Below are 26219 nucleotides of genomic sequence, written 5' to 3'. Positions count from 1 at the left end.
ATCCAAATACATCACATCCACTGGCTTCCCCTTATCTATTCTACTAACATCCTCCAAAAATTCTAACATAGTGATGAGCAACCTATGCTAATGAGTGGGCCACATGTGTGGCCCTCTTTCATCTCAGTGGGCCCCAATATTTGAATCAGGCTTTCTCACTGACTGTAACCCCATCAGATTAAATACATTTAACACACGCTGAATATTTCACAGTGAGATGCACGGTAACACATTGGTTAGCACAGTTACTTTACCGGGTCTCCCGTTCGATTTTCGGCTTGAGTCACTGTCTGTGCAGTGTCTTCACGTTCTCCCTGTGTCTGTTTGGGTTCTTACAGGTGCTCCGCTTTCCTCCCACAAGTCCCAAAGGACATGCTGTTAGGTAATTTACACATTCTGAGTTCTCCCTCTGTGTACCCGAACAGGCGCCAGAGTGTAGCTACTCGAGGCTTTTCACAGTAACGTCATTGCAGTGTTAATGTCTACTTGTGACAATAATAAAGATTGTGATAAAATTATTATTATGTTGCTTAAACATAATACCCAGGCACTCTGTCCTATTGAAACCAACAAGAAACCACACACATGAAACGGTTGCAACTTTATTACCCAAATAACTAAAGCAAATTCAAACTCCAGTGGGTCTTCCCCCAGGATCTCTAACATCCCCCTCATTGACCCACCTAGAGAATCTACACACATTTTGCCACCAGACCACAGTGAGTCTCTCTCCTACTCCCATCCCTACACCGGGCAGCACAGTAGCATAGTGGTTAGCACAGTTGCTCCACAGCTCCAGGGTCCCAGGTTCTGGATAGGGGATAGGGTCTCTGGGGCTGGTTTAGCACACGGATAAATCGCTGGCTTTGAAAGCAAGACCGAGGCAGGCCAGCATCACGGTTCAATTCCCATACCAGCCTCCCCGAACAGGTGCTGGAATGTGGCGCCTCGGGGCTTTTCACAGTAACTTCATTTGAAGCCTACTTGTGACAATAAGTGATTTTCATTTCATTTCATTTCAGGTTCGATTCCCGGCTTGGGTCACTGTCTGTGGAGTCTGCACGTTCTCCCCCCGTGTCTGCCTGGGTTTCCTCCAGGTGCTCCGGTTCCCTCCCACAGTTCAAAGATGTGCGGGTTAGGTGGATTGGCCATGCTGAATTGCCCTTAGTGTCCAAAAAAAGTTAAGTGGGGATTACGGGGATAGGGTAGATATGTGGGCTTCAGTAGGGTGCTCTTTGTAAGGGCTGGTGCAGACTTGATGGGTCGAATGGCCTCCTTCTGCATTGTTGATTCTATGAGTCTCTCGCCTCCCCTCCAATTCCCAGTGAATCTCCTTCCTTCCCCTTAATCCCCGTGAAAATCTCCCCCAATCTCCTCAAGTGATCCTCCCGGTCCACAGCTGTTTTCTCCTCAATTTCCGTGTTCTCCATTGAGTCTATCCCCCGAGACCCGGGTGGTCTCCCCAGCGAGTCTCTGCTCCTGATCCCCAACAGGTGTCTCTGCCAATCCCCAATCTATCATCAGCAAATCTCGCTAATTCCCACCTTTTTATTCCAGTCTCCGTGACCCTGAAGAAGAGAGCAGCTGTCTTTCCTTACTTTATCTTCATGCCTGTGTTGGGTATGTCTTGTTCTCTGAGGTGAGGACTCTGCTGGGATAATAATGGCCTCTGCTGTGCGCTTCTTGCATTTGCTGGAATATACTCTGACTCTGCTGGGACATCCAGATCTTTGTGTGATTGATGCTTCTTTCCTCTTCCTGCACTTATTGTCATGAGGAACATCACTCTTTGGTGAAAAAATAATTCCCCCCAAACCTCTTTCTACTCCATTCCCAGGTATCATGTTGCTTTGTCCAGCTGCTTCACCATTTGCATCTTATCCTTAACTTCCTAAGAGCAGGACTTCCGGTGGCTGTGATGGATCAGTAAGCCACACATCTGGGAGCTCCCGTTTTAAAGAGATTTTTCGGCTCTTTTGAGAGCCCAAAACGGAAATTTTTCGATGTCTCCCGGTGGGGGAAGGTGTGCTGAACGACTTTCCCTGCAGTCCATGACTCGAACTCGGAGTGGAAAGGGGGAAAAAACAGCAGCAGCTCCTCAGAAAAAATGGGGGAAGGGATCCAAGATGGCCGCCGACAGAGCTCCAGAGGAATGGAGTCTCTGGGCTCAGGAACAACAAACTGATCTCCTGCGCTGCTTTAAAGAATTCAAGGATGAAGTACTGAGCTCTCTGCAGGAAACAAACAGAAGGCTGTCAGAGATTCAGTCCACCCAGGGTGCTGCCATCAAGAAGTTGCAGACGCAGGCCATTGAACGAGAGGAGGAGGCCGTGGTCCTCGTGAGTAAGGTGGAGGGGCACGAAGCACTCCACAAGAAGTGGCAGGAATGCTTTGAGGAGCTGGATCACCGCATGAGGCGGAAAAACCTGCGGATCTTGGGCCTTGCAGAGGGGCTGGAGGGATCGGACCTGACAGCCTATGTGGCTGTAATGCTGAATTCGCTAGTGGGGGCCGGATCTCTCCATCTGCTCTTGGAGCTGGAGGGAGCGCACAGGGTGCTGGCCAGGAGGCCCAAGGAAGATGAACCCCCGCGTGCGGTGCTGGTGAGGTTCCACCGGTTCAGTGATCGGGAGTGCGTGCTGCGCTGGGCCAAGAAGGTGAAGAGCAGCAATTGGGAGAATGGGGTAGTGCGGATCTACCAGGACTGGAGTGCGGAGGTGGCTAAGCGGCGGTCCGGATTTAATCGGACGAAAGATGTGCTTTATAGAAAAAAGATAAAGTTCGGAATGTTGCCGCCCGCGCGCCTGTGGGTAACTTATTCGGACCGGCATTATTATTTCGATTCCCCGGAGGAGGCGTGGGCCTTCGTGCGGACGGAGAAACTGGACTTGAACTAGGGGTTGGGGGTTGCGAGGTCGGCTGTAAGATATTAGTGCTGGATTCTGCTGTTGCTGTGTTCTCTTTTTCTTCTGTTGTTTTCTTCTTGTTTTAGTACTTTTGCAATTTTGATATGGTTATTTACGGAGGGGTTGTTCTGCTATGTTTTTGTTTTTGTGCTGTGGGGCATTGTTTGGGCTGTGTATCTTGAGGGGAGGGTCGGGGGGATATGTTGTATTCTATGCCGGAGTGGGGGTATGGAGTGGGGCTGATATTTGGGAGCTGCGTCAGAAGGGTGTGGTGGGGCAGTGCAAAAGCGCGGGCTTTCCTCTGGTTTCCCGTGCTGCGGGGCTGGGGGGTGGAGATGGTGACGGGGGAGGCGGGGCCTTAACTGGTTCTTCCCCGCACTGGAGCGGTGCCAGGAGGAGGGATAGATTGGGGGATGATCCCACTTCGGGAGGGGTCGGGCTATTGGCGGGAGTTTCCGGGGTCAGCAGAAGTTAGCTGACCCACGGAAGTACAATGGAGGACGGTTCGCGGCTGGGAGGGTTCCTAGCCTGGGGGGAAGGGAGGGGGGGAAAGGGGAAATACCGGGTTGCTGCTGGTAGGGTCAAGAAGGAGCTGGTGGGGGCTGGGGGGACAGAGGTGAGGGGTTGTCGCTATGGGGACGGGGTCGAGCAGGGGGTGCTGGCCTGGGGCGGGCAGTCAACGGGCTATGGCTAGCCGACGGGGGAGGGGGGCGGGACGCCCTCTGATCCGGTTGGTCACCTGGAATGTGAGAGGGTTGAATGGGCCGGTGAAGCGGTTGAGGGTACTGGCTCACCTGAAGGGGCTAAAGGCGGATGTGGCAATGCTTCAGGAGACCCACCTGAGGGTGGCGGACCAGGTCCGCCTGAGGAAGGGATGGGTGGGGCAGGTTTTCCACTCGGGGTTGGATGTGAGGAACCGGAGAGTGGCGATTCTGGTGGGGAAAAATGTGTTGTTTGAGGCATCGGAGGTGGTGGCGGATAAGGGGGGTAGGTATGTGATGGTTAGGGGCAGGCTACAAGGAGAGAAGATGGTACTGGCTAGTGTGTATGCCCCAAATTGGGATGATGCGGGCTTTATGAGGCGTATGTTGGGACGGATCCCGGATCTGGAGGCGGGAGGTCTGATCATAGGGGGGGACTTTAATACGGTGTTGGATCCTTCACTGGATCGGTCCAGCTCTAGGACGGGTAGGAGGCCGGCGGCGGCCAAGGTACTGAGAGGGTTTATGGACCAGATGGGTGGGGTGGATCCATGGAGGTTTGTAAGGCCGAGGGCACGCGAGTACTCTTTCTTCTCCCACGTACATAGGGTCTACTCTCGGATAGATTTCTTCGTGGTGAGTAGGGGACTGATTCCGAGAGTGGAGGAGGCCGAGTATTCGGCCATTGCAATCTCCGACCACGCTCCGCATTGGATAGAGTTGGAGATGGGAGAGGTGCGAGACCAACGTCCATTGTGGCGGTTGGATGTGGGGTTGTTGGCGGAGGAGGAGGTGTGTAGGAGGGTCCGGGCAAGTATTGAGGGGTACCTTGAGGTGAATGATACGGGGGAGGTTCAGGTGGGGATGGTCTGGGAAACCCTGAAGGCAGTAATTCGTGGGGAGCTGATATCCATCCGGGCACACAGGGAGAGGAGCGAGAGGAGTGAGAGGGATAGACTGGTGGGAAAGATGCTGGAGGTGGACAGGAGGTATGCAGAGGCACCAGAGGAGGGACTATTGGGGGAGAGGCGCAGCCTGCAGGCTAAATTTGATTTGCTGACCACTAGAAAGGCGGAGGCACAGTGGAGGAAGGCACAAGGGGCAGTGTACGAACATGGTGAAAAGGCGAGTAGGATGCTGGCTCATCAGCTGCGTAAGCGGGATGCGGCTAAGGAGATTGCTGGAGTGAGAGATCAGAGTGGGAATGTGGTGCGGAAGGGGGTAGAGGTGAATGAGGTCTTCAAGGATTTTTACGGGGAACTGTACAGGTCGGAGCCAACGGGGGAGAGGAGGGGAATGGAGAGGTTCCTTGACGGGCTTTCTTTCCCGAAGGTGCAGGAGGAGAAGGTGGAGGGGTTGGGTGCGCCGATTGAGCTGGAGGAGCTAGTTAAGGGGATCGGGCAGATGCAGTCAGGGAAGGCACCGGGGCCGGATGGGTTCCCGGTGGAATTTTATAAAAAGTTTGTGGATCTAGTGGGCCCCTTGCTGGTGCGAACACTCAATGAAGCGTGGGAGGGGGGGGACTTTGCCCCCGCCGATGTCACGGGCGCTGATCTCGTTAATTTTAAAGAAGGACAAGGACCCCCAGCAGTGTGGTTCATACAGGCCCATATCTCTCCTCAACGTGGACGCTAAGGTGCTGGCAAAATTCCTGGCCACCAGGATAGAGGACTGTGTGCCAGGGGTTGTGCACGAGGACCAGACAGGTTTTGTGAAGGGAAGGCAGCTGAACACGAATGTGCGGAGATTGCTGAATGTCATTATGATGCCGGCGATTGAGGGGGAGGCAGAGATAGTGGTGGCACTGGATGCGGAGGCCTTCGATAGAGTGGAGTGGGGGTACCTATGGGAGGTGTTGGGGAGGTTTGGATTTGGTGACGGGTTCATTAGATGGGTAAGGCTGTTATATGAGGCCCCGATGGCGTGCGTGGCTACGAATAGGAAGAGGTCGGAGTACTTCCGGCTTTACCGAGGGACCAGGCAGGGTTGCCCCTTGTCCCCCTTGTTGTTTGCACTGGCAATCGAGCCGCTGGCGATGGCATTGAGAGATTCAGAGAGGTGGAGAGGCTTGGTGCGAGGTGGAGAGGAACATAGGGTGTCGTTGTATGCCGACGACCTGTTACTGTATGTGGCGGACCCGGTGGGAGGGATGCCGGGAGTGATGGAGTTAGTAGCCGAGTTTGGGACCTTCTCAGGTTATAAATTAAACTTAGGCAAGAGCGAGGTGTTTGTGGTGCACCCTGGAGACCAGGAGGAAGGAATTGGTAGGCTCCCGCTTAGGCGGGCAGGGGAGAGCTTTAGGTACCTGGGGTGCAAGTGGCCAGGGACTGGGGGACTCTCCACAAGCATAACTTTACCAGGCTGGTAGATCAGATGGAGGAGGAGTTCAGGAGGTGGGACATGCTGCCATTGTCGTTGGCGGGGAGGGTGCAGTCCGTCAAAATGACAGTGCTTCCGAGGTTCTTGTTCCTTTTTCAGTGCCTGCCCATATTTATCCCCAGGGCCTTCTTTAGGAGAGTGACTAGCAGTATTCTGAGTTTTGTGTGGGCACATGGGACTCCGAGAGTGAGGAGGGTGTTCCTGGAGCGAGGAAGGGATGGAGGTGGGCTGGCACTGCCCAACCTTCTGGGGTACTATTGGGCAGCCAATGTGTCAATGGTGCGTAAATAGGTGATGGAGGGGGGAGGGGCGGCGTGGAAAAGAATGGAGATGGCGTCATGTAGAGGTACGAGCCTGGGTGCCATGGTAACGGCACCGTTGCCGCTCTCCCCTAAGAGGTTTACCACGAGACCGGTGGTGGCGGCGACCCTAAGAATCTGGGAACAATGGAGACGGCATCGGGGGGAAACAGGGGCCTCGATGGAGGCTCCACTGGGTGGCAACCATCGGTTCATCCCGGGGAACACGGATGGGGGATTCAGGGGGTGGCAAAGGGCGGGCATCAGCAAATTGAGGGACCTGTTTATTGGCGGGAGGTTTGCGGGCCTGGGGGAACTGGAAGATAAATTTGGCCTTCCCCAGGGGAACATGTTCAGATACCTGCAGGTAAAGGCGTTTGCTAGGCGACAGGTAGAGGGATTCCCTTTGCTGCCCTCGCAGGGGGCGATGGACAGAGTGCTTTCGGGGGTGTGGGTAGGAGAGGGGAAGTTGTCTGACATCTATAAGGTAATGCAGGAGGTGGAGGAGTCGTCAGTGGAGGAGCTGAAGGCTAAATGGGAGGAGGAACTCGGGGAGCAGATAGAGGACGGGACTTGGGCGGATGCCTTGGACAGAGTCAACTCTTCCTCCTCATGTGCGAGGCTTAGTCTCATCCAATTTAAGGTGCTGCACCGGGCCCACATGTCCGGGACTAGGATGAGTAGGTTCTTCGGGGGTGAGGACAGGTGCACCAGATGTTCGGGGAGTCCTGCGAACCACGCCCATATGTTCTGGGCATGCCCAGCACTGGAAGAATTCTGGAAGGGGGTGGCGGGGACGGTGTCGAGGGTGGTTGGATCCAGGGTCAAACCAGGGTGGGGACTCGCGATTTTTGGAGTTGCGGTAGAGCCGGGAGTGCAGGAGGCGAAAGAGGCCGGTGTCCTGGCCTTTGCGTCCCTAGTAGCCCGTCGAAGGATTCTGTTACAATGGAAGGATGCAAGGCCCCCAAGTGTGGAGACCTGGATCAGTGACATGGCGGGATTTATAAAATTGGAAAAGGTCAAATTTGCCCTGAGAGGATCAATACAAGGGTTCTATAAACGATGGCAGCCTTTTTTGGACTTCCTGGCTCAGAGATAGGTAACTGGGTCAATAGCAGCAGCAACCCGGGGGGGGGGGGGGGGGTGCGTTATTGTAGTGTTTATTCTGTAACTTTATAGTGTGTTAATATGCGTTGTTGTTAAAATGCTGGGTTGTTCATGGGGATGGGGCGAATGTATATGATTGTTAATATTATTGTTATTTTCGGTAAAAAAAAAATTTTTTTTAAAAACTTCCTAAGAGCAGTCAACGGTGGATTGTCAGGGGCGGCACTGGTTGGCTTTGCTGCCTCATGTGCCGAGGACCCGGGTACAATCCGGGCCCTGGGTCAATGTCTGTGTAGAGTTTGCACATTCTCTCCGTGGTCTGCGTGTGTCTCATCTCCACAACACAAAGATGTGCAGGATAGGTGGATTGGCCATGCTAAATTGCCCTTTAGTTGGAAAAAAGAAGAATTGGGTACTTTAAATTTATTTTTTTAAATGGCGGATTGTCATTCCGTAACGACTTACCCGTGTGTGAATTGGAAAGCGCTCGTCTTGTCCGACCTCCCTGACTCAGGCCGGGTGAGACTGAAGAGGTGAAGTGTATCCCTGGCTCCAACAGCCAAGTGCAAAAGGAATGGAGTGAAGGAGGACACGGCCCTTTTTTTTTTACAGCATTAGCTGTCACAAAGCAGGTGAAATGGCTGCAAAGCATGCACCCAGACTGACAGGTCCTGAAGGGATCCCAGGAGAAGGATCATAGTCAGAAGCAAGGAAGCAAAACAGCGAGGATTTTGACGAATGTTGTAGATACAGGGGAGATCACCCCCAAGAAATGTGTCACTGTAGGATTTCATCTGTTTTGGACGCAACAGGAAGGGCCATGTTTTAACATGTTGCTGCGCCAGACATGGTGTACCCCGCTTAAAAAAAGACACACAACTCCAGTGAATTAAGTAGTGAATAATCCTGAGAGGAATCATAAATTTAATGGCTGAATGTGGTAAAAGTAAGCAAAACAGCGCCAATAGAAATAGTCTTTATGGTCAACGGCATGGAGGTTGACCCAGGTGTGTTGGCCATGATGGTGGGAGAACAAACCTTCAAACCTTCAGTCCAACCTTTGAGCCTCAGTAGCATAACCGCTCAGTTGTCAAAGTATATTGGGCAAATCCTGAAGATTTTGGATACAATGATGACGCCAGTGTTGTGTCAGCAACAGGCTGCCCAGTGGAAGGATAATGGCCAAGCCTCATGGAGTGAGATTGGCTGCGCAGATGAAGCTAAACTGGCTAGGAACTTTCAGGATATCAGATGCCATTTTTCAGGAAGTCTTGTGCAATCATAAAGATGCGACTCTGAATGAGCTTGACCTAATTCAGGGGTAATCAAGTGGATAGGCGCAGTTTTGTCCCATAGAATGGAGGACGGCTCGGACAGGCCCATCATCTTCACCTCTTGACCTCTCATAGACGCAAAATGCACTAATTGAAAAAGAAGGCCTCGCTGCGATATATTAAGAAATTCTATCAGTACATGTACGGCCACAGTTCTACTATTATAACAGATCACAAACCACTGCTCGGGCTCTTCCGTGAGGAAAAGCAAATTTCTCCTGTTGCTTTGGCCAGGACACAGAGATGGGCTTTGTTATTGGTAGCCTATAACTATGTTTTCCAGCATCATCCGGGGACTCAGATCTCCAACACCAAAGCCCGGAGTCGGGTCCCTCTCCCACAAAGTCTGACACCGCCACCTGTACCACCAGCGACTGTCATAGAGTCACACAGACTAGAAACAGGCCCTTCGGCCCACCATGTCTATGCTGACTATCAAATACCAATCTATACTAATCCCGTTTACCAGCACTTGGTCCACAGCCTACTCTGTCATGGTGATTTAAGTGTTTGTTAGATGCTTCTTAAATGTTGTGAGAGTAACTGCCTCCACCATCTTCTCAGGCAGCACGTTCTTTATTTCCACCACCCTCTGGGTGAAAAAATATTCCTCAGGTCTTCCTGTCTAAGGGCAGCACGGTAGCATTGTGGACAGCACAATCGCTTCACAGCTCCAGGGTCCCAGGTTCGATTCCGGCTTGGGTCACTGGCTTTGCGGAGTCTGCACATCCTCCCCGTGTGTGCGTGGGTTTCCTCCGGGTGCTCCGGTTTCCTCCCACAGTCCAAAGATGTGCAGGTTAGGTGGATTGGCCATGATAAATTGCCCTTAGTGTCCAAAATTGCCCTTAGTGTTGGGTGGGGTTACTGGGTTATGGGGATAGGGTGGAGTTGTTGACCTTGGGTAGGGTGCTCTTTCTAAGAGCCGGTGCAGACTCGATGAGCTGAATGGCCTCCTTCTGCACTGTAAATTCTATGATTTCTATGATAAAGCATTTACTCCTCACCTTAGACCTATGCCCTCTGGTCTTTGACACCTCTGCCATGGAAAAGAGCTTCTTAAGATCTACCCTATCTATGCCTCTCATAATTTTGTTTACCTCGATCAGATTACCCCTCAGCCTCCTCTGCTTCAGTGAAAACAAACCCAATCTCTTCTCATAGCTGAAACCTTCCATCCCAGGTAATATCCTGGTGAATCTCCTCTGCTCTCCCCTCCAATGCAATCACATCCTTCCGATGGTGTGGCGACCAGAGCTGCACACAATATTCCACCTGCGGCCTAACCAATGTTCTATAAAGTTGTACCAAGACCTCCCTGCTCCTATATTCTATTCCCCGGTAATGAAGGCAATCATTCTGTATGCCTTCTTCACCACCCTGTCTACCTGTGCTGCCACCTTCAGGAAACCATTAACTTGTAAACCAAGGTCTCTTTGTTCCTTAATACTGCCTAAGGACCAACCGTTCACTGTGTATATCCTACTTTATTAGACTCCCAAAATGTATGACTTCACACTTGTCAAGATTAAATTTCATCTGTCTGACTTACCGGCTGATCAATATCAGTCTGTCGCCTAAGACTATCCTCCTCACTATCAACAACACCCCCCCCCCCCCCGAAAGTCAGCAGAGTCAATAAGGGGCGGGGGGTTAGACTATTTTGTGTTCAGAGTAGGCGGGAACAGTGAGAGATGGAGGGATGTGTTACGCACTGAACTACGTTTACATTTGTCTTTGTATAGTTTATAGTTATAAAATCACAAATGCCTTAATAAAATGTTTTTTAAAAAACAACACCCGCAAAGTTTATTGTGGCATTAACTTTCTGGATACGATACACTGCTGGTCTCATCGAAAGTCAAGTGAATGGTTCTAACCGGATGGCAACTCAACAATTCAGATCAGGCCTTACCTCATCAGAAAAGATGAATTCAGTTGTGAGGATGGAGTTTAGGTCTAGGGTCCCCAGTGGTGATACAACAAGAGAGCCTCTACTGCAGGAATGGCACAGTGCACACCCTGGCCAAACTACAATGAAACTGTTGGTCAGGAGCTATATATGGTGGCTGGGTATTGTTGATGTTATTGAGAATCTGCTTCACCCATGTGACCTCTGTCAGTCACAGCAAACCTTACCGCCTGAGGCCTACTTGCATCCATGGGAATGGCCTGGCCATCCATGGACAAGGTACATGTTGATTTTATGGACCTTTTCCTGGGAAGATTGTTCCTGATACGAACTGATGCCCACGCCAAGAGGCTGGATGTTCAGGAAATGGGGATGGCAACCTCAGAAACCACGATTGAATCTCTATGTTGCATCTTCTCCATTCAGGGCCTTCCCTGGTTTTCTGATAATGACACAGCTTTTACAGGGAAGGAACTTCAGCACTTCATCAAAATTAATGGCATCCACCATATTCGAAAGGCCCCTTACCACCGGCCTTGAATGGATTAGCAGAAAGAGTGGTGCCAACATTTGCAATGAAGAGCCAATCTGGTAGACTGTCACACTTCCTCCTTTCATACAATATGACTCCCCCACATCAGAGTTATTAATGGGTTGTCACCTTCAGACTTGCTTAGACCTTGTTCTTCCCAATCTGGCGGGGCGGGTGGAGGCATGGCTAACCTCCCAAAGGAAGCAGCACAATTTGGTGAAAGACAGCACATCGCTTAAAGCTGGGGGCTAATCTTTGTAAGAAACATTGCATCTGGCCCACTGTGGCGACCTGGCAAAATTTGGGAAAAATCTGGCCTTGTCTCATACCTGGTGGATTTACAGGGTAGACGGGTGCGGAAGCTCGTGGAGCCTGTAAGGAGCAGAGAGGCCCCAACCCCAATGACTGAACAGGTGGATACAACAGGCATCATCAACACTACCGGCATGGAGCCTGAACCAAGAGAACTGGGAAATTCAGAAGAAGCCCTGCCCTTGGGGAAACTGGAGAGGGGGACGCCCTCGAACTACTGCCGAGTCCTTGAAGAAACCTCCAGCTGTTGACGAAGGCACAACCTCACTGGTGGAGGAACTGGTCAGGGGACTGAGGCAGTCCACTTGGCCTAAAGCGTCCCCTGACAGAGTAACCCTCTGAAGGACTGTTCTGGACCGCCCCTTTTTTATGTCTCAGTCTTTCTTGTAAACAGTTAGCTGTAAGTGACCTCTGGTATACATATGTTGCTGAGGGACTTAAGGGGTGTGGTAGCGTGGCCCCTTTAAGGGCAATCTTTCATGGACCACTTGACCGGTTGGAGTGCGTAAACCCCAACTAATGGGGGAAAAGAACAGAGGCCTAAGAACAGGGTCAGTGTGGATCCAGGAGGCACAGAGTAAAGACCTGTTAGAGAGACCTTTGTGCCTATACATAGCTAACCTGATTGTTGTTGCCAACAATCCCCTTTTGTGATATAAGAAGCCTCCTCACTGTTGGCTCTTTCAAAATAGAATTGGATGAGCAGCTAAGTTGAAAAATTGGAAGTGTTGCAGAGAAAGGGTGAGGAGTCGGCCCATCAGAGTTCCTCCCACTGGGACCCAATGGGCTGAACTGACATGATCTGTGCTGTGACCATTCTCTGCTTCAGTGATTCCTCCAGTGTCAATTACTGTCAGATCCAGTCTCTCCCTCCATCAGGATCAACAGAGAAACCCTCTTAAATGTGGATAAGTTCCCATACCTGGGGAGCCACCTCTCCTCTGAGGCAGAGATCGATGTGGAGATCCAACATTTGACTGTGATGGTGGATGGGAGACTTGCTCCAAGCCTCAGCCTTGGCTGCAGTAGATCAGCGATGCCTCTCTCTGTGCCTTTGGGTAAATGTCTGCAATTATCTCACCGTGCATGTGATATTATTGATGGGTCTCCATTCATTTTTGCAAAGTATGTAGGAGTTTATATGAAATTATTGTCAGAAAACCTTTTTTGTAACAATCAACTGTATGGTATTCGGATTTGCTTTGCTCTCTGTGGACAGATAAACGGGGCCATTTCCAACCCTGCTCTCCCAGTTGGATCACACTTTTTTTCTCCCATTTGTTGAATGGGAGTTTCAGCATGCGGATGACATTGCTATCTCCACTCTATCAGAACGGAATCATCCTAGTCGTGCCTGACACCTTCACAGAAGCTTACCAAAGAATCGGGGCTGGATTCTTCCGCCCCGCCCGCGGCAAGATTGCCACGGTTTGAGCGCGGACCGTCCATTGACCTCGGGCGGGCCGGTGTGGCTGGAGAATCACACCCTTGGTCTCAGCCGCAACCTCAAGAAGACTCAAGTCATTTACCAACCCACCCCAGAGCACGATCCCTTCATCAAGATCAATAGAGAAACTCTCCTGACTGTGGAAAAGTTCCCATACCTGGGGAACCACCTCTCCTCTGTGGCCTTCAGACATAGCCACTGAGTGCCCACCCCAAAATTGATGTGGCAGCCCCTGATTGGACTTGATCAATCAGGATGATCGAGCCCTGATCAATTGATTGACAAATGACCCAGAGACCGCCCACCAAAAGAGTCACGAAATTCAAACAGCATAAAAGTTACTGCACAGAATAGTTCCTTCTCTTGAGCAGCAGTGACTAACAATGGTGACTTCCACCAGCCGACAAAGGAGACCATCCATGGGGCAGCACGGTGGCCTAGTGGTTAGCACAGCTGCCTCACGGCGCTGAGGTCCCAGGTTCGATCCCGGCTCTGGGTCACTGTCCGTGTGGAGTCTGCACATTCTCCCGATGTCTGCATGGGTTTCGCCCCCACAACCCAAAAATGTGCAGAGTAGGTGGATTGGCCACGCTAAATTGCCCCTTAATTGGAAAAAATAATAGGGTAATCTAAATTTATGGGGAAAAAAAGGAGACCATCCACGCTACCAACAGAAGGAAGACCAGAGCCAGAAGAGAACCAGAATGATAACCAACTAACAGGGACTACAAGACCGGAACTACAGATAACAGGCCTGTATCTGCCTAGCACTTGTCGGTGACTGCCAAGTTAAGTTAAGATTATAATTTTAAAAAATCGATATATATATAGTGTAACCTTTGATTGGGATTGTGTGATTGAATAACCATTACCATTGTGGGCGCGTGAATAAATATTGTTCTGTTTTATAAACTGAGACTCATAGTCATTTGTCCGTTGTATACAGGTTAAGACACTGTGGTTTAGAACATCTCTGAGGTGGAGATCGATGTGGAGATCCACCATTGTATCCAGTCTGTGAATGCCTACTTCGGATGCCTAAGGATGGGAATCTTTGACAACCGTGACATCCATACTGACACCAAGGTCCTCGTGTGCAAGGTGGTCTTCCTCCCAACTCTTCTATATGACTCAGAAACATGGACTCCATACAAGTTCCACCTCAAGGCCCTGGAGCAGTACCATCAATGCTGCCTGGGATTAGCTGGGAGGACAGTCCTACTAGCATAGTGTCCTTGAAGAGTCAAGTACACCAGCATCGAGGCCACAATTGTCCAAAACCAACTCTGCTGCCAATGTGCTTAGAGCGTCAGAGTCCCGACTGCCAAAGCAAATCCTCTTTGCCCAGCTCAAGGAAGGCTTCAAAACAGGAGGAGGATAAAGGAAGCACTTCAAAGACACCCTGATGACTTCCTCAACAATTGCAACATCAACGTCAATGCCTGGGAGACCCTTGGTCAGAAGAAACCAACTTGGAGGAACCTCCTGATGGAAGGGACACAATTCTTCAAGAACACCCAATGGCAAGAGGAGACCCTGAAAAAGAACCTGAGAAAGAAATATCAGCGATCTAGACTCCAAGGTCCGATCCCACCTCATGGAAACATCTGCCAAGTGTGGGGTTGAAGATGCGGCTCTAGGATCGGGTTCATCAGCCACGCAAGGACCCACAGAACCCATGAAAATGAAATGAAATGAAAATCGCTTCTTGTCATGAGTAGGCTTCAATGAAGTTACTGTGAAAAGCCCCTAGTCGCCACATTTCAGCGCCTTTCCGGGGAGGCTGGTATGGGAATCGAACCGTGCTGCTGACCTGCTTGGTCTGCTTTAAAAGCCAATGATTTAGTCCAGTGAGCTAAACCAGACCCTTGACCAGTAACACTGAGGTTCTTAGGTGGACAATCATACTCATTAGCGAGTGATCGCCAAAGAAGAATATCACAGTCCATTTTGTCGCCTATTTGCATATCGATTTTTTAAAATTATAAAGGATGTAGACAGTGTTAAATAATTTTTTTAATTAATTAACGGGATGTGGGTGGTTTCGCTGACTCGGCCAGAATTTATTATTCCTCCCTAAATGCCCCTTGACAAGGTGGTGCTGAGCTGCCTTCTTGAACCTGCTGCAGTCCCTGAGGTGTAGGTACACTCACCGTGCTGTTAGGGAGGGAGCCCCAGGATTTGGACCCGGCGACACTGACGGAACGGCCGATATATTTCCCAGTCAGGATGGGGAGTGACTTGGAGGGGAACCTCCAGGTGGGGGTGATCCCAGGTATCTGCTGCTCTTGTCCTTCCAGGTGGTGGTGGTTTTGATTTCTACTCCAACAGTAACTGCTTTGAAAATTACAATAACTTAAAATATCAATAAATAATCTTTTCTAAGCTCTCTGAGATATTGTATGAAGACTGCAGAAGTAGTCAAGGGTTTTAAAAAATAAAGAAATAAAAACATTGCATTATGATTGTGCCAGGTACACGTTTTAAACGCCAGATGAATTCATTTTGAATTTACAGCAATGTAAAGGCAAGAGAGTCATCCTGTTCTATGGAGTTCCTGGCTTACCCAGGTACATAGGTGTTGTGCACATTGTTTGAAAAAACTGTACATTTAACCCCCTCAACAGTAAGAGCATCTGAATGATCTTAAAGTCGCCATAGTCCCAGGTGACCATAGGCTGCTTACCCCATTGAGGGGGAGAGCTGACTGGTGGTGATTTAATCTAAGGGTCACCACACCTCAGGTGAGGGACACGATTGAGAAAGTGGAGGTTTCATGAATAACCTCAGCTGACCCAATGGTTATCCTGAGGCTGCATGAGTGCTGGGCAACCCCCGTCAATGCCTCAGACCAGATCCCATACCTGGTATCATGTTGTGTTATTGACCGTGGGGTAACACGGACTGCAACTGGATGCAGTAAGACTGCAAAACAGACACCAAACTTAGACGTTGGTTCAATACGATTTATTGAACTTCTGTAACAAGGCAGACAGTTTGCTGTGGGTTGACACTCTACTACTCTAAGTATGCTAACTCTAACTAACTCGACCAGGCTAGCCCTGAGCCACGTGTAGAAGGTGCTAACTAATATATACACCCTGACTGTCACTACAGTTGTCACCAGTGGAAAGAGACGGAGTGCTGATGCCTCGTGTGTTTTACAGTAGGAAGCCTCCCTCTAGTATTCTGTCTAGTGATTGGTTGTGTTCTGTCCTGTGTGTTGAATGGATAACCTGGGTGTCTATCACTGCCTGTCTTTACCTCATGATGTGTGTGAGTGCATATTATGACAAGACCCACGCCCCTTGTCCTTGCTGCCGATCCCTGTCACCTCACCTCCCCCACTCCTTCCTCCATCACTCAGGGCCCTGGGTCTGTGCATGATCCAGGGCCTGTGGTGGGTACATTAACAGTTACCATCTACTGACTCGCTAGTGCCTCTGATTGGCCGGTTGCTATTAAGTGGGACCTCTGACCCTGGGTTCAGGTATGGCCTGCCACACCTCAGTTAAGTGCCTGTTTGGCAGATCTTCACAAATAGAGGCAGTGCAGTGGCAAGCGAGATTCAGGTTGCGTCCACTAAATTTGTCCCATTACTCGTGCGATGGTGAATTACACATTGTCATCACTTGCTTGGTAAAAACGTTTCCCCTGAAATCTTTAGATTTATTTGTAACTATAGCTGTGACTTTAGAGTCACAGCTATAACCGTCAGGCAAATGGTGATACGGGTGCAAAATCTCGCGAAATTTGGAAAACGGGAATCTTGCTGGCGAGATCTTGTTTTCCGATTGTCCCCATCCCCTTTGGCCAGGAAGGTCGGGAACACGTCAATAAATTTTAATATAATTAACATGCTTCGCCACCGTATCATTAGGATTTACAACTACTTTTCAAAGGTGAAGGGAGCCCGCCGGAGGCGCACGGGGAGGGGGAGAGAGACATACGTGGCAGCAGGGTAGCATGGTGGTTAGCATACATGCTTCACAGCTCCAGGGTCCCAGGTTCGATTCCCGGCTGGGTCACTGTCTGTGTGGAGTCTGCACGTCCTCCCCCTGTGTGCGTGGGTTTCCTCCGGGTGCTCCGGTTTCCTCCCACAGTCCAAAGATGTGCGGGTTAGGTGGATTGGCCATGCTAAATTGCCCGTAGTGTCCTAAAAAAAAAGTAAGGTTAAGGGGGGGGTTGTTGGGTTACGGGTATAGGGTGGATGCGTGGGTTTGAGTAGGGTGATCATGGCTCGGCACAACATTGAGGGCCGAAGGGCCTGTTCTGTGCTGTACTGTTCTATAAAAACCCTGACTGCCCCAGAACCTGGTACTGCTCCCTTGCACTGTCAGGGGGCAGGACCAGTGGCAATGTCTCTCGAGACATCACAATCCGGATCTTGCCCTCACTGGGCAGGATGCAGATTTGCATCTTTAAGTGAGTGGTTAACCTCACTTATACATGTCTGCACCGGAGTCTCCGAAGGTCTGGGATCGAATGCCCCATGCCTGGGGGACTTCGCCGGTGCCATTTAGTACTGGTCCAAACAACGTGGACCAGGCATAACGGAACCTGGGTGGGGTCCCTCAGGCCATCGGAGGCTCCCGGGTGGTTGGGCTCGGGGCACGGTGGTACCCTGGCATTCCCGCTGTCACATGGGCACCTTGGCATTGCCAGCCTGGCACTGCCTCATGGGCATCAGGGCACCCTGGCATTGCTTGAGGATGTACATTTGGTTGTTGGGAGGGGGGGGGGGGGGGGGGGGGGGGGGGGATGGGGAGGGTTGTCCATAGGCTACAATGAAAGGGTTGAGAGATCAGGTGGCATTTAAAAATGGTGCCCCGATCTCTTCCTGTAATGACGAGAAACAGCCCTCAACGTACACCCAAAACGGGACTCTTTTCCCCCCCATGAATCACGCCAATGTGAGTGTCATTTCTGCTTTCTGGATATGGACAGTCCGTATCAATCAACTCAATTTTTGTTTTACTTATTTCAGGAGGAAATATCTCGGAAGAGGAGGTAGGACATGAACTTTACTGAAACCTCGTACAAGTTGGTAAAAATACTCAGGGAAGTGTACATGGTCAATTTATAATCAACTCTTTAATATTTACAGGTTTAGCGACCTGGATAATGAGCTGTCACTAGCAGATGGTGACCTGTCCTTCAAAAAATTCAACGGCCGTTTACCGATTCCAGTGTGAAGAGAAATGCTGGATGTCATTAACTCTGGTAAAACTCATAGGTTCCCTTAACCTGAGCTATATATGTCATCATTTGAATTGTACATACGAATATCAAACAGAATGAGTGCTCTTTAATTTTTTTCTAAATGGATTTTATGACAAACATGTATCAAAACAGGTTGCAGCAAATAAACACCCCGGGAAACATACTTCCCATAAATCAACGATACAGTCTGTACAGACGTTCACCCTTTTTCAGCCCTCTGATCCCCACTCAGTCATTCCCCTGATCACCACTCAGTCACTCCCCTGATCCCCACTCAGTCACTCCCCTGAATCCCACTCAGTGATTCCCCTGATCACCACTCAGTCATTCCCTGCTCCCCACTCAGTCACTCCTCTGATCCCCACTCAGTCATTCCCCTGCTCCCCACTCAGTCTCTCCCCTGATCCCCACTCAGTCACTCCCCTGATCCCCACTCAGTCACTCCCCTGATCCCCACTCAGTCACTCCCCTGATCCCCACTCAGTCATTCCCCTGATCCCCACTCAGTCACTCCCCTGATCCCCACTCAGTCACTCCCCTGATCCCCACTCAGTCACTCCCTGATTCCCCCACTCAGTCACTCCCCCTGATCCCACCTCAGTCACTCCCCTGATCCCCACTCAGTCACTCCCCTGATCCCCACACAGTCATTCCCTGATCCCCACTCAGTCTCTCCCCTGATCCCCATTCAGTCTCTCCCCTGATTCCCACTGAGTCACTCCCCTGATCCCCACTCAGTCACTCCCCTGATCCCCGCAAAGGCACTCCCCTGATCCCCACTGAGTCACCCCCCTGATCCCCACTGAGTCATTCCCTGATCCCCGCTGAGTCACTCCCCTGATCCCCACTCAGTCACTCCCCTGATCCCCACTCAGTCACTCCCCTGATCCCCACTCAGTCACTCCCCTGATCCCCGCTAAGTCGCTCCCCTGATCCCCACTCAGTCACTCCCTGATCCCCACTCAGTCACTCCCCTGATCCCCACTGAGTCATTCCCCTGATCCCCACTCAGTCTCTCCCCTGATCCCCACTGAGTCATTCCCCTGATCCCCACTCAGTCACTCCCCTGATCCCCACTCAGTCATTCCCCTGATCCCCACACAGTCATTCCCTGATCCCCACTCAGTCACTCCCCTGATCCCCACTGAGTCACCCCTGCTCCCACTCAGTCACTCCCCTGATCCCCACTGAGTCACCCCTGATCCCCACTCAGTCACTCCCCTGATCCCCACTCAGTCACTCCCCTGATCCCCACTGAGTCACCCCTGATCCCCACTCAGTCACTCCCCTGATCCCCACTCAGTCACTCCCCTAATCCCCACTCAGTCACTCCCCTGATCCCCACTCAGTCACCCCCCGATCCCCACTGAGCCACCCCCCTGATCCCCACTCAGTCATTCCCCTGATCCCCACTCAGTCTCTCCCCCGATTCCCTGTCTCCCTCCAATCCCCACTGAATCTGTCCCCAATCCCCAGTGAGTCTCTCCCCGATCCCCAGTGAGTCTCCCTCCAATCCCCAGTGAGTCTCCCCCTGATCCCCAGTGAGTCTCTCCCCGATCCCCAGTGAGTCTCTCCCCCGATTCCCTGTCTCCCTCCAATCCACAGTGAGTCTCCCCCCGATCCCCAGTGAGTCTCTCCCCGATCCCCAGTGAGTCTCTCCGCCCGATCCCCAGTGAGTCTCTCCCCCGATTCCCTGTCTCCCTCCAATCCCCACTGAATCTGTCCCCAATCCACAGTGAGTCTCCTCCCCCCCCACCGACCCCCAGTCTCTCCCCCCAATCCCCAATAAGTCTCTCTATGTTATTCCCAGTAAGAAATCTTACAACACCAAGTTAAAGTCCAACAGGTTTGTTTCAAATCACTAGCTTTCGGAGAACTGTTCCTTCCTCAGGTGAATGAAGAGGCAAGTTTCCAGAAACATATATATAGACAAAGTCAAAGATGCAAGACAATGCTTTGATGCTAGCATTTGCAGGTAATTAAGTCTTTACAGATCCAGAGATAGGGGTAACCCCAGGTTAAAGAGCTGTGAATTGGCTCAAGCCAGGACAGTTGGTAGGAATTTGCAAGCCCAGGCCAGATGGTGGGGGGTGAATGTAATACAACATGAATCCAAGGTCGCAGTTGAGGCCGTACCCATGTTCGCGGAATTTGGCTATATGTTTCTGTTCGGCGATTCCACGGTACATTGGCGAGACCATGCAGACGCTGCGACAATGGATGAACGGACATTGTGCGAGAATCGCCAGGCAGGAATGTTCCCTTCCAGTCGGGGAACACTTCAGCAGTCAAGGGCATTCAGCCTCTGACCTCCGGGTAAGCGCTCTCCAAGGCGGCCTTCAGGACGCGCGACAACGCAGAATCGCCGAGCAGAAACTAATAGCCAAGTTCCGCACACATGAGTACGGCCTCAACCGGGACCTTGGATTCATGTCGCATTACATTCACCCCCACCATCTGTCCTGGGCTTGCAAAATCCTACCAACTATCCTGGTTTGAGACAATTCACACGTCTTAAACCTGGGATTATCTCTCTCTCTGGATCTGTAAAGACTTAATTACCTGCAAATGCTCACATTCAAAGCATCGTCTTGCATCTTTGACTTTGTCTATATATATGTTTCTGGAACCTACCTATTCATTCACCTGAGGAAGGAGCAGTGCTCTGAAAGCTAGTGTTTGAAACAAACCTGTTGGACTTTAACCTGGTGTTGTCAGACTTCTTACTGTGCTCACCTCAGTCCAACGCCAGCATCTCCACATTATGTTATTCCCAATGAATCTCTCCCCCCAATCCCGAGTAAGTCTCTCTATGTTATCCCCAATAAATCTCTCCCCCAGTCCTCTGTAAGTCTCTTCATGGTTCCCCAGCAATTCATTCCCAGATTCCAGATTAACTACTCTGATCTTTAAGCAGATTCCCAGTGAATCTCACTGCAATCACCAAACTGTCACTCATAATTTTCCAGCCAGTATCTCCCTGATACCCAATTTGTCTCTTCCAAAACCCCGTGACTCTAATTCTCGGCTTTTTCTCCCAGTCTCTGTGACCCTGGACGTGGAAACAGCAAATCAACACCTCGAGGTGTCTGAGGATCTGAAGAGTTTGGAGACGGACCAGCCGGGAGGATTCTCCCCGACGTCTGTGAAGCGGTTTACACATTGTCTCTCTGCACTGGGATCAGAGGGATTCACATGAGGGAGACATTACTAGGAGGTGGAGGTGGCGGGGAATCAAAACTGGATTCTGGGAGTAGCTGCAGAGTCTGTGGAGAGGCAGAGAAGTATCAAGGTGACCCCAGAGACTGGATTCTGGACCATTGGGTGGTTTGATAATCAGTTTTGTGTAATCTCCTCTCCTCTATCCAGTCTCCCTGTCGGTCAGATCTGTCAGACCGGGAAGGTGGGAATTTATCTCAGTTATGAGTCTGGGACAGTTTCATTTTACAACATGGACACCAAGTCCCATCTCTACACCTTCACTGGGAATAAATTCAAAGAGAAACTTTATCCTTTCTTCTGGACTCGGGATGAAAACCAGTTTCTGAGAATCAGCTCCTGGTCGCGACCTGGATCTGGGAAAAGGCAGGTCCTTAGGTGATCCCTGGCATTACAAAGACTTGACCCTAAGATTAGGGTCAAGGGTTGGGGGTTAGAAACCACCATTGACAACAGGGTGTCACAAATGTGTCATTTACATTCTAAATTGTAAAATCCTTCATCTCTCCACCTGTTTCAAAGCCTGGAGCTGGGATTTTTTCTGTGTTTCCATTTGTTACTCTGCACCCAGAACACGAAAGCCTGGTGGGAGAACCTAACTTATGGGGACTGCAAGTAAAACCAGCACAAATATAATTGTCTGAGGATTAAAATAAAAAGCAAATTAAATATCTTGTGTCTTCTTCCTTCATTTACTCCCTGCTTCAGTCAGTCAAACCGCCCAGTCCCATCCTCCATCTCTTCACTTGTTTCGCAGTCCGGAGTTGGGATTTCTTCTGTTTCCATTTCTCACTCTGGTCCCACAAATGAAAGCCTGGCTGGAGAACCCAACATATGGGAAGGGCGACAATGCTGGTCATCTGGAGTTATAATCCTTGTTGTACTTAGATTTTCCATTACAATCCTTTCCTGCTCAATTTCAACAGTTTTGTACACATTGCTTATCTTAGAAAAAGAAGAATTGAAAACGGACCTCTGATTGGCAATCCAGCAGCTGAATCATCACACTATTCCACAGAACACTAGACCCCATCCAATTCCTCATCACTTTATAGCACGAGAACTGGGATGTCAAATGAGCATGTGGTTCATTCAATATTTTACCAGGGGGAGCAGTGTATTTCTCTCTCTTTGGCGATCCTTTCTGAGAATTGGGAGTCCTTTCCTGGCTTTGAAGTCCCCAAGAAAGATGATCATATCTTCCTTTGGAATGATGGTATGGTGCCTAGGGAACCCTCTTTGGACTCATCACTGGCATTCTATGGGCTCTTAAACTTGATGATCAGCCATGATCATAATGAATGGTGTTGCCCGTTCTACTGTTAGTGTGATTAACACGCTTCCATTTAAAGGACATGTGCTTAACACTGGTTTGGCTCTGTATCTGTATCTATGCTCAGGAGTCGCCAGGTGCCGTAACAGAGACACCGTCACAAGTTATCAAGGTCAAGTTCAAAGCAATAAGTCTAAACACCGATCAGTAAGTCTAAACAATTAGTGTTTATTATAACAGATATAATAAATACTCATGCACACGCTAAAAGACTAATACTTATTTCTACTATTAAACGACTAAATACTTATCTAAGTAGGAACCAGCAAGGTCAGGGGACAAGGCCTTTGTTCCTTTCTGGACTGCACCTTCTGTTCACTAATAGTCGACAAGAGTATAAGCAATGCCTGGGTCATGTAGCGATCGTTGTTTTGGCACTTACTGAAAGATGGCTGATGCTCAACGGCCGGTGATGAAAGACAGGATCTGGAGGCTGGGGTCGGAGTCAGGATGCAACAGCCTAGGCCGGAGTCTGGAAGCAACAGATCTGGGCAGGAGGCAACAGATCTGGGCCGGAGTCTGGAAGCAACAGACCGAATCATATGCTTGACCTTCTTTTTATAGGTCCTAGAGGTCCGTGCCCCTTGGGGCGGGCTCTTTCACCTGCTAGGTATCGATTGGGTCTTTCCCAATCGATATCATTCGAATTCCCCTATCCTGGAGTTGTTCCTCGATGGCGGGGGCGGTTCCTAGGGGTAATTGACCTGGGTTCTCTGGCGCCATTCTGGCTGGGTAGCTATAGAAAGTATCAATCGATACTTAAAATGTTTCTATTGTATCTGGGACTGGGCCGGTATCATCTCATTAGTATGCAGATCGCTTTCCTATTTGCACCTTTGGCGGAGTCTCTGCACCTGCCTTGAAACCGGTTTTTACGAATGTCTCACTGTTGAAAGCTTCTGCAAGCTGTTTGTCCTTACTATGGCTGTTTTTCCCTGCAGTCTTAGCAGTTCTCCATTTTGTAGACTGGTGTCCATTTTAGAGGGCTACATTGGCGGAGCAGGCTCGAATGGACAAATGGCCTCCCCCTGCTCCTATTGTCTATATTTCTATCAAGGGTTGAGGCATAGGCACTCACAGCTATTGCCTGCTGGTTGTTTGCAGGTTATAGATAGAGGGTCATGAGGCGTTCATTGATGCCAACAGGGAACTCCGAGAGTCGGTTGACGAGTTTGTTCTTGATGACGAATTCCGTGTGTCTGGGCTGATCCTCAGGTTTTCCTCTCCAGAAGAAAGTGTAGCCACCACCATCTTCGCTCAGCTGCCCTTCACCTGCTCTTCGGGTCGCTTGCAGGGCAGCGTTATCAATGTTAAAGTGCCTGAACTCACGGGCAACAAGAGCAGTTCACCATTCCGATCGCTTGTTTTGCTCATTATCCATGGGGGTTTGTACATTCAGTTTAACTTTGATTTTCTGACCGCAGGGATTGAACCAGCTGGTTGCTGTTTTCCATCCAGTTTAGGGAAGGAACAGACTATTTTTAGGGCACCTTTTCTAGCCCTTTCCCTATGCGGGATGAGCAGAGTGGATCATGAAGAGGACTCCTGTTCCTATTCAAAAAGTGAGATGGCTGAATCAAATTTCACAGCCCACGCGCTGGTCTGAAGCTAGGAGGGCGCGATTCTCCCAAAAGGGAACAAAGTTTAGTGAGCACGTTTAGCCGCATGTTTCCCGACACTCACAGTGCCAACACATTGGCTATTCAACGCGATTTGCATTGAATAAGGGGCCTGAATGGGGAACGCGCGTCCGAGGCTGCAGATAGCCCCGTTTTGGACACTGAGGAGCTCGGATCTCTGGAACTCCTCAGTGTAGCGAGAGACCGGGATACCATTTTTAAAAGCCATCCCGATCTCCGAGGCCCCCAAAATGATCCCTGACCTCCCCCCCAAGCCCGAACGCAGTATAGGAAGGTCCCCTCCTGGTCCCCTCGGAACCTCCAACACCAATGCCAGGCAACCCCGGCCCGATTACGCGCACAAAATGGAAGCTTGTCACCTTGGCAGTACCAATCTGGCACCATGGCAGTGCTTCTGCCAGCTGGCAGTGCCTCCTGGGCACCTTGGCAGTATCAGATGGCAGTGCCAGAGTGCTAAGCTGGAACTACTAGCATGCCTGGGTGGCACCAGTAGTGCCAGCGCCTTCCTGCCCAAAGGGCATGCAGCTGGGGGCCTCCAATCCCCTAAGAGACTCCCATGAGTTCTATTCCATCTGGTCCCCGTTTGTGGGGACCAGTACCAAACAGCGCTTGCCCGAAGTCTCTCAGGTAAATGGGTTGAATCCCAAAGCCTCCGATTAGAGTGAGGCCTACTGCTTTGGCTTTCCCAAAAATATTGCAGCGTTTTGCAAGATTGCATTGAACCTCACAAGGCGTTGCAAGCCAGGTAGATCCCAGGACTGGGGTCTCCTGGCTTTCAACAACCACACTGCGCCGCGGGGAGCTGTTTTTCAGTTGCAGTGTGGCTGGAGGATCACACCCACGGGCTTCCAGATCTCATGGTCCTGTCCTTGTCACGCCTCTCGCTGATCATCGCAGGGCTTGTCTGCGTGGGAGTTGTGTTGATTTCCACCAGGTAGACACCCGATGCAGGGTATTATTTAATGTGGGTATGCCATTGTACATCAGCAGACACATGGTCCTTGACAGGCCACTCCACCAAAAGACATGCTAGAGGAGCAGATCACTGTATGTATATGCAGCTCCATAACAACAGATGATACATACATCATACAACAAGACGAGGATGAGCCACCAATGGCCTTCTCAGCAGACGAGGGTGCACACATTATCACCTCGATTGACAATGAACTATCGCTTGGGGCCAAAGCTCAGGATGAAGGAGCAACACCCAACGTTGGGGCCGTTGATCCAACTCAGACACCAGAGTCTGAGGCTCTGCAGCCTGATATTGAAGTTGTAGACTTGACCACGACTGCCCAGTCTCTCACAACGATGACTGCACTGGACGTCTCCACAGATGATCCACAACCAACAAATCCCATGACACTCCAGCGGTACAATGGGTGCGACCAAAACCAAACAGAAAAAGAGGCATCCACACAGGATCCATCCTACAAAAACAAAGAGGAAGACAAATGGGAACCCGGGACAAACCTGTGATTGCCACAAATTGGAGCCCACACCGATGCTCACTCCACTCCCATATTCTTCCGCCACTGCCCCCAAACTTTCAAAGCCACCACTACCACTGGGCTTGTGAAGTGCCACGCCGATGAGAACGGCAGACGTGCCGTTACCAGTGCTCCTAAACTTGTACCCTTACATGATGCGCCTTTACCCGCTCCCACACCAACCCCTCCCCACTACTCACTTCCTTATCATAGCTATATTTGCTGCCCAGTAGTAGTTACTAAAGTTCGGCAGCTGCAGTGCACAGTTTGATGATACTTTGTGAAGCTAATGGGTGGGATTCTCAACGAACCGGTGGGGCGGGCAGCACTGGCGCCGAGGAGTGGCGTGACCACTCCGACGTCGGGCCGCCCCGAAGGTGCGAAA

General features: G+C 50.4%; 1 protein-coding gene across 1 annotated transcript in view; it reads left to right on the top strand.

Annotated features, from left to right (window-relative positions):
• Window positions 1-26219, top strand: part of LOC119976447 — a 91281-nt gene that overhangs the window by 41594 nt on the left and 23468 nt on the right. The window contains 4 exon segments of the mRNA XM_038816984.1: window positions 1558-1639; window positions 17914-17936; window positions 18034-18115; window positions 25350-25819. Coding sequence (XP_038672912.1) covers window positions 1558-1639; window positions 17914-17936; window positions 18034-18115; window positions 25350-25819 — 657 coding nt within the window.

The sequence above is a fragment of the Scyliorhinus canicula genome, chromosome 13 (assembly GCF_902713615.1).
Source record: "Scyliorhinus canicula chromosome 13, sScyCan1.1, whole genome shotgun sequence".
NCBI lineage: Eukaryota > Metazoa > Chordata > Chondrichthyes > Carcharhiniformes > Scyliorhinidae > Scyliorhinus > Scyliorhinus canicula.
The sequence above is the reverse complement of the archived record's forward strand: the minus strand, read 5'-3'. Positions and strand labels throughout refer to the sequence as shown.